This window comes from Egretta garzetta, unplaced genomic scaffold (genome assembly GCF_000687185.1).
Source record: "Egretta garzetta isolate BGI_Z169 unplaced genomic scaffold, ASM68718v1 scaffold149, whole genome shotgun sequence".
Classification (NCBI taxonomy): domain Eukaryota; kingdom Metazoa; phylum Chordata; class Aves; order Pelecaniformes; family Ardeidae; genus Egretta; species Egretta garzetta.
Window position 1 is genome coordinate 3,501,951 of NW_009269998.1, and position 12,334 is coordinate 3,514,284.

Below are 12,334 nucleotides of genomic sequence, written 5' to 3' on the forward strand. Positions count from 1 at the left end.
ATGGTCGGGGCCGTCTCTAGAGGGGGAGCCAGAGCCGAGCTGTGCTTGTCTGTACGGAACATGCAGCCGCTGCGGGAAGTTCTCTGGGGAGCGAGGTGAAGTTTGCATGGAAACTGCTTTCCTGCAACAGCCTTTAACATCTGGAATTGCAGCAGGCCTGCATCAAACCTCTTGCAAATTTAAATGTTGTGGTTAGTGATTTGGAGATAGCAGCCGAGCGTCGTACCGCAGACTTTAACCCAGCAGAAGACAAGCTGCCCCGAGGCCTCGGGTTGTCCAAAACTATTCTCTCCCATGTTCTTTGAATTGCAGTCAGTTGTGCTCTCTTTTCTTCCATAGAGGAATGCAGGGCTCTGGTTTTTCCACATTTCAACAGCCTTTTGGAGCCAGAACCTTCGGAGCGTGTTGGGGTTCAGCATCCCCATTCTCTTGTCATCGCTCGTACTGAAGCCAGAGCAGCTGCAAACCTATTTCAAAGAAATGAAAAACTACATTGGGTCTTCCCTGCAGGTACCAGGCCTTGGAGCTGGTTGGGTCAAACTGTGCTAGTCTTACTGCTTTGTGTAATTCACTGCTTTGTGGACTTGCTGCTGTAAGTAAAACCAGCTGATCTAGCAAATGGCTTCTCTCATTGGAGATCAAACTTTCTTGGCTTGTTTTCTGTTAATGTGCGCTCTTCCTACCAGGGCAAAGAAGCGTTCTTTCACAAAAAGGGAAGAACCACTGCTTACGGCTGAAATTTATCTGTGTACTCTACCAAAGAGTTACAAGTAAATAAGTTCATTAAAGTTGTTTTGTTCACAAGCAGAAAAACAAGCTAAATTTACCAAGTGATTCATTCTAAATAACGCTGGCTGCCAGTGAAGTACGGCGGCAGCTGGTAGCAACAGGCTCTGGAAGGCTGGGTCTAGGCTTTATTAACGGGTGTATTTTGTGCTTGAACTCACGCCAAGGAGCAGAGCTCCACTGAATGAGCTACGGATCGTCCTTTCCCTGAGATAAAAATGAGAGAGGGAGGGCTGTTGTGTAGAAATCATCAGATTTTTATATAGGCTTTTGGTTTTTTGGTATCTGTATCATAGCAGGTTGGAGTTTTCAGCAGTGCACTCCTAAATGTGTATTAAATCAGGAAAGGCTGTGGGTTTCTTTCATGTAGCACACGTGTTCATGTCTAACCCTTCGCTGAAGCATTTGGTGTCCCATCTGCTGGCGTCCAAGAATCTCCTTGTTCCCTCTTTGCCCTGGCTTGTTCCTGTGTTACTACCATAGCTTCTTACAAAGAACAGGCTCAGAGGAAAGTAACACGATTCTGTGTTTTGTTGTTTAAGGGAAGTAATAGTTCAGCCTTTTGTTTGTAATGATCTCTTCTTTTGGAAGCCTTCTTTGTATCTCCGACTCTCTAAGTCAACTTCTGAACATGAAGAGTGCAAAATGAGATCCTAAACGGCGTGACGTAGGCCTCCATCGTCGCTCAACGGCGTGACGTAGGCCTCCATCGTCACTCAACGGCGTGATGTAGGCCTCGATCATTGCTCAACTTCTGGTTTGTTGCAAGTTGTGTCTCTCCTTAGATGAGAAACAGGGGAGGCAATTTTGATAGGCCTGTCATCTGTGTTCATATATAAGCAAATTCAGTGTGAGTTGGGCAGTGTGGTTCCTAGCCTAGCCTATCAGAAGGTAGTGCAGGTGGTTTTCCTCCTTCGGAAGGCTCCTTCAGCACCTTTGCAGAGCTCTGCACCCAGGCACTGAGTGGGAAACTTCTTGGTTGCAGAGCTCCGCAGCACTTCCAGCCTCGGTGTGCCGTCCCGCGCTCTTCTCGGGGAGCAGAACAGCTCCACGCAAACCGCACCGGTGTACGAGATGGAACATCTAGCGTTTCTGGCGTTGAGTCATATAGTCGCTTCTGTATCCAAGAGATCTTCCAAGGCTAGGGCTGTTTGAATGGTAGATGCCATGCGTACCAGGAATGACAGCCTCACATACGTTAGACCGCCAAAATACCTGGGGGTTCGTGGCAGCTCGTGGTAAGAAACGTGCTGCTTCGCCAAGGCCTTGTCTAAATGTGTGCAGGTCATGGTAACACAGATGGAAACAAGGATGCCTCTCAAGGACAAATAGGAACGTAAAGTATTGTACATTAAAATGAGAAATTAAATGTCCGTTTCGGTCTATACGAGGACTCCTTTGCCTTTTGGCGTCGTTTTTGGCTTTGTTCTGATAAAAATACAATTTTTGCACACTAGAGACAGCCTGTATTGGCCAACGTCTGAATTTTGACTTCAGAAAAACAAAGTCACCGGTAGTATGGGGGGCTGATACAGCTTAGACAGAATCTGATTCTCAAACAAAATGACAATCAAGTAAAGTTAAATGCGATGCCAGAGGTGGGCGTTTACCTTTAAATGTGTGTTTTGTAACGTGTACTTTACCCCCTTGCAGGAACCTGAACAGGCAGTGGAAGAGCGCAAGCGATGGCAGAGCACGGGCTGGGTATCTGCTTCCTCCTGTTAACTGTGGGGCTCTGCTGGGCCCAGTACAACCCCAACGCTCGGGCCGGGCGGACGTCTATCGTGCATCTCTTTGAGTGGCGCTGGGCCGACGTCGCTCTTGAGTGCGAGCGCTATTTAGCTCCTAACGGGTTTGGAGGAGTTCAGGTACGTCTGCTCCGATCAGTGGGGCGTAAAATTGTTACATCGACGGTAATTTGTTTTTTCAGAGAAAATGTTCAATTCGCCAAAGGACAGGTACTGAGAAAGAAAAATAGAAATTGGTAATGGAAGTGGTAAATGCTGACAAATTTATTCTTCAGCCATCATCGTGTAAGTGTGAATTTATTTCATCGCTCCAAAGTGCATGTTTTGCGCTCTGTGCTATTACATTTGGATGAATTAGAATTACATATCACTGGCTAAGGTGGTGGGTTTGGGGTTTTTTTATTGCTGTGAAGAGTAACCTGCGTTCATCTGCTTGATACTGCTTAAATCAAGGGAAGTTGTTAAGAGCTAGGTAAACAGAAAATGAAACTGTGACTGGAAAAAAGGGCTCCCAAAGAGAATACCAAAGCACTGAAGGTTTTCAATTAATATAAAAGGCTGCTAATTGCGTTCACCCAAACTGGCAAGCCCGGTGTCAGAGTAAGCCGTGAGGAGACCCTTCCGTGCAGAAACCCGGGGCGAGCAGACGTCCGTTTCGGTCTATACGAGGACTCCTTTGCCTTTTGGCATCGTTTTTGGCTTTGTTCTGATAAAAATACAATTTTTGCACACTAGAGACAGCCTGTATTGGCCAACGTCTGAATTTTGACTTCAGAAAAACAAAGTCACCGGTAGTATGGGGGGCTGATACAGCTTAGACAGAATCTGATTCTCAAACAAAATGACAATCAAGTAAAGTTAAATAAATGCGATGCCAGAGGTGGGCGTTTACCTTTAAATGTGTGTTTTGTAACGTGTACTTTACCCCCTTGCAGGAACCTGAACAGGCAGTGGAAGAGCGCAAGCGATGGCAGAGCACGGGCTGGGTATCTGCTTCCTCCTGTTAACTGTGGGGCTCTGCTGGGCCCAGTACAACCCCAACGCTCGGGCCGGGCGGACGTCTATCGTGCATCTCTTTGAGTGGCGCTGGGCCGACGTCGCTCTTGAGTGCGAGCGCTATTTAGCTCCTAACGGGTTTGGAGGAGTTCAGGTACGTCTGCTCCGATCAGTGGGGCGTAAAATTGTTACATCGACGGTAATTTGTTTTTTCAGAGAAAATGTTCAATTCGCCAAAGGACAGGTACTGAGAAAGAAAAATAGAAATTGGTAATGGAAGTGGTAAATGCTGACAAATTTATTCTTCAGCCATCATCGTGTAAGTGTGAATTTATTTCATCGCTCCAAAGTGCATGTTTTGCGCTCTGTGCTATTACATTTGGATGAATTAGAATTACATATCACTGGCTAAGGTGGTGGGTTTGGGGTTTTTTTATTGCTGTGAAGAGTAACCTGCGTTCATCTGCTTGATACTGCTTAAATCAAGGGAAGTTGTTAAGAGCTAGGTAAACAGAAAATGAAACTGTGACTGGAAAAAAGGGCTCCCAAAGAGAATACCAAAGCACTGAAGGTTTTCAATTAATATAAAAGGCTGCTAATTGCGTTCACCCAAACTGGCAAGCCCGGTGTCAGAGTAAGCCGTGAGGAGACCCTTCCGTGCAGAAACCCGGGGCGAGCAGACGGGACTGAGCCGAGGACGGGTTCTGGCGGAGGCGCGTCGATGCGAATCTGCCCCATCTGAGCAATGGGCACCCCTGGTGTCAGATGGCTGGGGTGGTGCGGTGGGGGGTGGTCGCCTATTAAACTATTGGAGCTTGTCCGACTGCTCAGGAGAAACTGGTGGGAGAAGCCTGCCTGTCTCCTGTAGCCCAGGAGTTCCCACGTTGGCCCCAGTGAGAACTTTCCCGTAGTTTTCAAATAACACATCTTTTCTTTGCAACCTTCTTTCCAGGCACACAGGCCTGATGGGTTTTTAAACTGATTTCTCGGGCTGTGGTATACGCTTGGATGTCTCTTTAATCTGTGCTCTGACAGGGTCTCGGAAAGAAAGGTTTTTCAGACAGAGACTTGCCGAGGCGGTGGCACGGGCATGGCAGCTGAGCGGGCTGCAGCCTGCGGACCGTTGGGAGAAACAGTCCTCTAGGATGGGGGGAAACGGCCTCGAGTTGTGCCAGGGCAGGGTGAGGTTGGCCATGGGGAACAATTCCTTCCCCTTGGGGCTGTCAGGCACTGGAAGGGGCTGCCCAGGGAAGGGGTCGAGTCCCCAGCCCTGGGGGGATTTAACAGCCGGGCAGAGGCGGTGCTGAGGGCCAGGGTTTGGGGGTGGGATGGCAGGGGTAGGGGAGTGGTTGGGCTGGGGGAGCTTAAAGGGCTTTGCCAACCTCAACGATTCTATGAAACCGTGGGATCAGGTGCTGCTGCAGAAGCTTGGAGGCAGCAGCAAAAGCTTGTCGCCAGAAGAGCATCCTGGAAAGGGTCTGTACAAAGAAGCGGTACAGCTTTTCTGGAAACTGTGACAAAGTCTCACATCAAGAACACTTTTATCCAAAACATTGCAAGAACGGGAAGTTGGATCGATTTTAAGGGCAGGGTGTTACATTGGTTGTTCTGCACTCGGTTCCTTCCAGATTCTGGATTATCTCTGCTGGCCTAGTCCTTCAGATATCAGACCCTTCTTTTGATCTTTGAGGCCTGCATTCATGAAGATAATTAGGATGCTACATCCATGGACATCATTTTTATAGTATGTTTCTACCTGCTGAAGGTCCAGGCCAGAGTCTTTTATTTCCAGTCCGTTAGAGTGTGAGCAGAGGATATCCAGGTTCTACGTGGGTGAGGTGTTGTGAGCATCTTCCGTCAAAGGGACACGATTTTCTATTTTAATGTTTTTTCTCTAACAATACTGGGCAAACAAATAAGCCATTATCAGTATCCTATTACCAAGAGACACCGTCTTGTTCACAGATTTCACCTCCAAATGAAAATGTTGTCATTACGGACCCCTGGCAGCCGTGGTGGGAGAGATACCAGCCCGTCAGCTACAGGCTCTGCACGCGATCTGGAAATGAAACGGAATTTAGAGACATGGTGACCAGGTGCAACAACGTTGGAGTAAGTGCCTCGAAAACCTTCTGGTGTTAACAGTGCAAGGAGCCAGCCGGTAATCCAGAAGGGAGGGCACGGTAGCACTGGAGTGAAGATGGGGGGGTGGTTCTGCCTGTCTGTTGAGATGCACGTTGACACCGTTGCTGTGTGGTAAAAAAAGAGAAATGTTTTAAATAATCGCAAGCAAGCAGAAATGGGGGGACAGGGCAGAAGGTAAGAGAGCCAGAACATGAGTTAGTGGTGCCGTGGGAAGTGGCTTTCTCTAATCGGGCTGTGAACGCTGTTCTCTAGGTACGTATTTATGTGGATGCAGTGATCAACCATATGTGCGGAGCCAGCGCTGGCACTGGTGACCACGCTACTTGTGGAAGCTATTTCAATGCAAAGACTAAAGATTTTCCAGCTGTGCCGTATTCCGGCTGGGACTTTAACGATGGTAAATGTAAATCTAGAAGTGGTGACATTGAGAATTATCACGATATATATCAGGTAAGCCTACAACTATAAATATAATTTTCACGTACATCCTGGGCTGTGGTTCCTTTGCTCCCTTATACTGTGAGGCATTTTTTAAAAGCAAAACAAAACAAACCCCCTCGTGGAAAACCACCCAAACTGATAACAGGGGTTAGCTTGCTACCAGGAGCGCCACTTCTTAAAGGGATAGCTCTGCTTGAGCCGACGGCTTAATTTCAGATTTGGACAAATGGGCTTAGGTGCTTTGTAAAGACAGTTTTAAAGCTCATAAAAGCTATTTAGGGATTACCTTGTGGGGGCTTTTTGTATTTTTTTTAAAAAAAGGCAAGAGTTATTTTTTGCCTTTTATAGTAATTTGGAAGTTTTATTTGGTCTCAGTTTCAGAGGAGAGAGATTAGAGTTTCATAAAGAAAAACAGTAATGCCAGAATCTTCAGGATCAAGCTTCTGTTTAGAGAATTCTCTTCCAAGGAGTCTCTCTGTTTCTCTGTATCAGATTAAGAGGTCAGGGCTTTAAAACTACGACAGAATGAAAGCTTATTTTATAAAGATAAATATGAATAATGTCTTATGCCTTTCAAATGCATTTGATCTTCCTTGATTCTAAGTTGAGGGGAGAGGGGGTTTGGAGAAACGGCAGAAGAAGGGGAGGCTTTAAACGCCCCTGAATTCTCGAGCAGTTCTAACGGAGTGGCTGTATGGGAAATTCTTTCCTACGGTTTGCGACGGAGGCTGATGCACCTTGCTCTCTCCAGGCAGATCTGCATAGCCGTGGAAACCCATCACAACAGTTATTAAAAAAAGCATTTCAGTATATTCAGTATGTGTTTGAGGTACTCTTTTGATGAAAATCAATACCCATCATTTTGTATTTATAGGAAACAGAGGCAAAAAGGGGACAGGAAACAAGAGTTTAATGTTTTGTAAGGCTTTAATAGTTCAAGGTTTATAAAAGACTTAAAATTTCTAGAAATCATCCTACATCAGAGAAGAAATGATTGGCCTTGAAATTGTAATGAATCTGCTCCTTAATACCCTGGAGTAAAAAGAACTTACCATATTTTTGCCCTATATTTGCATTAAAAAGCTGATCAGAGAATGAATGGTTTGGCTCTCTGTTATCATCCGTCAGCACCTACAGCTGCGTAAGCTGGGGGAACACAGACTCCCTAATGCTCCTTCTGTGTCCAGTTCTGGGCTCCCCAGTTCAAGAAAGACGAGGAACTCCTAGAAAGAGTCCAGAGGAGAGCTACTAGAATGATAAAGGGACTGGAGCATCTCCCCTACGAGGAAAGGCTGAGAGAGTTGGGCTTGTTCAGCCTGAAGAAGAGAAGACTGAGAGGGGATCTCATCAACGCATACAAATATCTTAAGGGCGGAAGTCACGAGGATGGAAGCAGTCTGTTTGCAGTGGTGTCCAGCGACAGGACTAGGGGCAATGGATGCAAACTGAAACACGAGAGGTTTCAGTTGAATATGAGGAAAAACTTCTTCACTCTGAGGGTGGCAGAGCACTGGAACAGGCTGCCCAGGGAGGTTGTGGAGTCTCCTTCTCTGGAGATATTCAAAGCCCGCCTGGATGAAGTCCTGTGTAGCATGCTCTAGGTGAGCCTGCTTTAGCAGGGGGGTTGGACTAGATGATCTCCTGAGGTCCCTTCCAACCCTTACGATTCTGTGATTCTGTGAGACTGCCCAAGGCAAAGACATGCATGGGGAACAATGGCTAGTGAAGGTTCCATTTGGGCGATGTAATGTAGATAATAAAATACACTTTGTTTATTAGGTGAAAAATATTTCATTTCAGAATTTTGGTATAGGTCCGAGACTGCCGCTTGGTTAGCCTCCTTGATCTGGCCCTGGAGAAGGACTACGTGCGCTCAAAAGTTGCCGAGTACATGAACCACCTCATTGATATCGGTGTAGCAGGCTTCCGGATTGACGCTGCCAAGCATATGTGGCCTGGGGATGTGAAGGCGATTTTAGACCAGCTGAAGGACCTGAATACGAAATGGTTTTCTGCAGGAACAAAACCTTTCATTTACCAAGAGGTAATCTTGATTCTTCATTTTGTTTAATTGCACTTTACGATCATATTTCTTGCAGGCATGGTATAGACTCAGGCCCGCACTGGAAGCGACGCTTTGCTTGAGTGAAGCCCGAGCAGCTTTCAGACACAAGATCTGTAGAAATTGTCATCAAGATCTAATAACCATAATTTAATCTTCCCACAAATGGTCACTGATATGCAAAATGCCCCAGTTGTTTCAGACCTTCTGGAACTTGGTAACCTGGAAATCCCACTTGAGATTAAATTTACTGCATCAAAGTTAGTGTAAAAATTCTCTTGGTTTAAAAAGCAGATTTCGCTCCCTGAATTTTAAGTTCTGGATAATATATTACAACGGGAGATGTAAATGGTGATTACGGTCTGAAGCTTTGTTTTCCAATGGCATAACTGGTGTTGCTCAACACTCTGAATTTGTGTTTTACATCTGATAACAAATCCTAACGAGACCTTAAGCGGCAGGTAATGGCCGGTTGCAGTCAGCAGAAGCTACAGTTATCAAAGCAATATGCTGCCGGCAAGGTCTAGGGTGGCAAATTGGGAAACTCTTTAGCTGCACAGTGAAACGAGGTTGCCCATGTGCTGGAAGCAGAGGCATCAGTAACTGGACTAAATGTGAAGTTGGTATGGTCCAAACCTAATCGTGTGGTAGTGATCAGTCAGGGTATGGAGATTTAGGATGAAGATGGAAAACAAGTTCACAGCTAGGCTGAGATAAAATGAAGAAAATCGCTTTAAACACAGTTTTCCAAGTAAGCCAAATAATATCCTTAGCTCAAGTAGGGCTTCTTCCTTAAAACAAGGCCTAGAGCAATGCCTTTAACTTGTTTGGCAGAAAGGAATGCTCTATCTTTCTGTACCAGGTAATCGACCTGGGGGGGGAGCCGATCAAAAGCAGCGACTACTTTGGGAACGGCCGAGTGACGGAGTTTAAATACGGTGCAAAACTGGGGACAGTGATCCGCAAGTGGAACGGAGAAAAGATGGCCTACTTGAAGTGAGGAGGAAGACCCTGTGAGTGACTGGGGGTATGCCGGGGGCGCCGGGTGGCAGGGTGGCTTCAAGGCTTTGTGTTTTTGGCTAGGAACTGGGGAGAAGGCTGGGGCTTTGTGCCTTCCGACAGAGCCCTGGTCTTTGTGGATAATCACGACAACCAGCGGGGGCACGGGGCCGGTGGAGCTTCCATTCTGACCTTCTGGGACCCCAGGTGAGGGATCGCTCTTGTCTGGGTGACGCTCCTTCCTCTTGCTTGTTTGCCTATCGGCTCCCTGGCACGGCTTCTCTTTCCTCGTCTCATTACTTCTTTTGTCTAACGAACAGGCTTTATAAAATGGCGGTTGGTTTCATGCTTGCTCATCCGTACGGCTTCACGCGTGTGATGTCAAGTTTTCGCTGGCCAAGATATTTTGTAAATGGACGGGTAAGCCTGTAACGAGGTAAAGAAGCTAAAATTGCGGTGAATGAGGATGGGAACAGGGCTGGAGAAGCGGTCCAGTGCATTTGAATTTGTTAAGTGATTTCTCTGTCCCCTGTTGGATCTAGCAGGTGGAAATCTGATGCTCCATCCTAGCTTTTCTCCGCAGAGAGGCCCTCTGTGTTTTCAGTGGGAAGTTGTAAACGTCTCTCTTTTTTCATTACAGGACGTCAACGACTGGATTGGACCACCAAGTCACTCGGATGGATCAGTAAAGCCTGTTACAATCAACGCCGACACTACCTGTGGCAACGACTGGGTTTGTGAGCATCGCTGGCGTCAAATAAAGTAGGACGCTGTGGAGAAAACCTAAGTAAAAGCAGTGGCTTTTGCTTCATGTTCCTCGTGGCTTTAGAGCTCTTGCCGCCACGGTGACAGCTGTTCCTTGCATTTCCAGGAACATGGTTATCTTCCGTAACGTGGTGGACGGTCAGCCTTTCTCCAACTGGTGGGACAACGGGAGCAATCAAGTAGCTTTTGGCCGTGGTGATAAAGGCTTCATCGTTTTTAATAATGATGACTGGTAAGTCAGAGAGGAATAAATTCTACTTCTAGTTAGCAGAGAAAGCTTTTCAGCTGTTGTGAGCTCCAAGAGAGCTTTGTAACAGAGGCTTCCCCCGTCTCGGTTGTTCTCAGTTCGAACTTGGCCCTCTCCACTCTCCCAGCAGCACTCGCCACTCGCCGAGGTTAGGCCTTGTGCTCTTGCTGTTTCCCAGTTCCTGATGTGGGCTGTGTCACTGAAGAGCATGGTCATCCAGCAGCCTCTGAACTTAGAGAAACGAGGGAGCTTGGCAACTTGGGGAAATGGTCCAGAAGTGGCAGCTTTTAAAAACTGTCTTGCAGTCTTGTACGCAAGAGCGAGATGATTTAAGAGAGCGGGAGTGTGTCGGCTTTATAATTAGAAGCAGGTTGGGGTGATGAGCGATTTGAAGGATGTAGTGGTTGAGTTCTCAGTTAACTTTGTCCCCCAGCCTGCTGTGCTGTCCATCACAACAGTTCCTTTTGGACATCCTGCAAAGACTTGAGTGAAGTTTTGGTAGAGCTGACAGGTTTTTAGGCTATTTCGGCGTGTTCTTCAAGGGTACTGTGATGCCGGGAATACAATATCTGTGTGGAATCTGGCATTTCTTGAGTACCTTTAAGCTCCTTAAAAAACAGGCTACTAACAGAGATGTTTCTGAGGACTTGTAATGGGGTAGCCTGAAAAAGCTAACTGGGGTTTGGCGGGGAAAAATGAAAATTGCACTGGAGCGCAATGTGAAGTTCTGGAGTTCAAGTCTTAAAGTCCCTGGAGGGTAAGAACACCCAAGCTTCCTGTCATTGCTGGTAAATACATAAATACTGCTATATTAATTAATTTATTTACATACTTATTTTCCTTCATTGTTAAAGGAGCGTAATCTGTGTGATTAGGACCAGATTCTTTTAAGTGCCCACAATGTAAAAGAGCTTTTACAGCCCTAGAGCTTTGTCGTTTTGTGGGAGAGTCGATTCTGGAGTGTCTAGAGAAGTGCTGCAGAATAAGAGCTCCAGAATCACCCAACGTCTGACGGGAGTTGCGAAGCATCTCAGAGCCCAAATAATCCTCCTTGCATTTCGATATCTTCCAAAGGTCTCTGAATGTAACTCTGCAGACGGGTCTGCCTGCTGGCACTTACTGCGATGTCATTTCTGGGCAAATGGAAGGCGACGCCTGCACCGCAGTTGAGGTTCGTGTTGCTGATGATGGCATGGCTAATTTCCTGATTAGTAACAAGGATGAAGACCCGTTCGTTGCCATTCATGTTGACGCTAAATTGTAACCAGACCACTTGTGCACAGGGTGTTCCTTCTCTTGTGTATTTTTGCTGATAGCGTGCAAGGTGGCCTGATTGTCTTGGCTCTCCAGCACCGAGTGAGCCGTGATAGAGCAAAGCGCGTTGGCTTGTAGTAATGAAACACCAAGTAGCCGCTATACAGGGGCAGGAGCTAGGGGTGCTGGCGCAGACCTGGACAAGGCGGGGTACGCCTGCTTGTCTTCGTAATTGCACTTTATTCAGTTAAATTACTAATAAAAAATGAAAGGAGAAAACTGAAGTGGCTTAATTTTAAATTGTGCTGCTGTAAGTGGAAATGGAGTTCTCTTTATGGGGAAGCCAGACAGGGAATTAACAGCATGTCCGAAAATGAAGAGAAGTCACCTTTGAGATGGAGCATGGCACAGCTCGAGTTGATGCCGAGTTACAGCTCAGCTGAAGCTGTGTTTCTTGTGTTGGTCTGTGCATTTACTGTTCCCCTCCATGTGCGATTCCCCAGTATTCGAGCATGAGTGATTCTCTGTATTTAGTGAATAATAAATGGCAATCAAATTAAGGAGTAATGCCTTTTCCCTCAATGAATCGGATTGTAACTTCATCACGGCATCACTAGAGGCAATGTCGTGGCGGGTTTTAAGGGCCCAGAAACATGGGAGAAAACAAAACAAATAAAAAAAACCCAAACCAACACCTGGGTAAGTTAAAATGCAGCATTTCCAAGGCCAGCTCACACACGCATCCCCCCCGTACCCCAGAGTGGCTGCGCTGCGGGCAGTTGGCTCTGAGCGGTGCCTACGCACGCAGGCGGTTTATCCCTGGGGGGTCTGGGCCGCCAGAGGAAGCCGGGCCATACCCGTTGGGTATTGCAGGCCACGCCCACAGCAGGG

At 46.8% G+C, this 12,334-nt stretch overlaps 1 protein-coding gene across 5 annotated transcripts in view; it reads left to right on the top strand.

Moving 5' to 3' along the window:
- LOC104134014 (pancreatic alpha-amylase) overlaps positions 1-12,334 on the top strand; it is a 20,865-nt gene that overhangs the window by 3,384 nt on the left and 5,147 nt on the right. For 2 of the 5 annotated variants that reach the window (XM_035902883.1, XM_035902884.1), the window contains 10 exons: positions 2,440-2,819; positions 5,496-5,642; positions 5,928-6,125; positions 7,930-8,160; positions 9,041-9,174; positions 9,262-9,384; positions 9,498-9,597; positions 9,818-9,939; positions 10,049-10,174; positions 11,264-12,290. In XM_035902883.1, coding sequence (XP_035758776.1) covers positions 2,787-2,819; positions 5,496-5,642; positions 5,928-6,125; positions 7,930-8,160; positions 9,041-9,174; positions 9,262-9,384; positions 9,498-9,597; positions 9,818-9,939; positions 10,049-10,174; positions 11,264-11,453 — 1,404 coding nt within the window. In that variant the 5' untranslated portion in view covers positions 2,440-2,786 and the 3' untranslated portion in view covers positions 11,454-12,290. Of the gene's footprint in view, positions 1-2,439; positions 2,820-3,242; positions 3,850-5,495; positions 5,643-5,927; positions 6,126-7,929; positions 8,161-9,040; positions 9,175-9,261; positions 9,385-9,497; positions 9,598-9,817; positions 9,940-10,048; positions 10,175-11,263; positions 12,291-12,334 lie in introns of those variants that run through there. The other 3 variants (XM_009647515.2, XM_035902886.1, XM_035902882.1) reach the window with 3 other exon arrangements.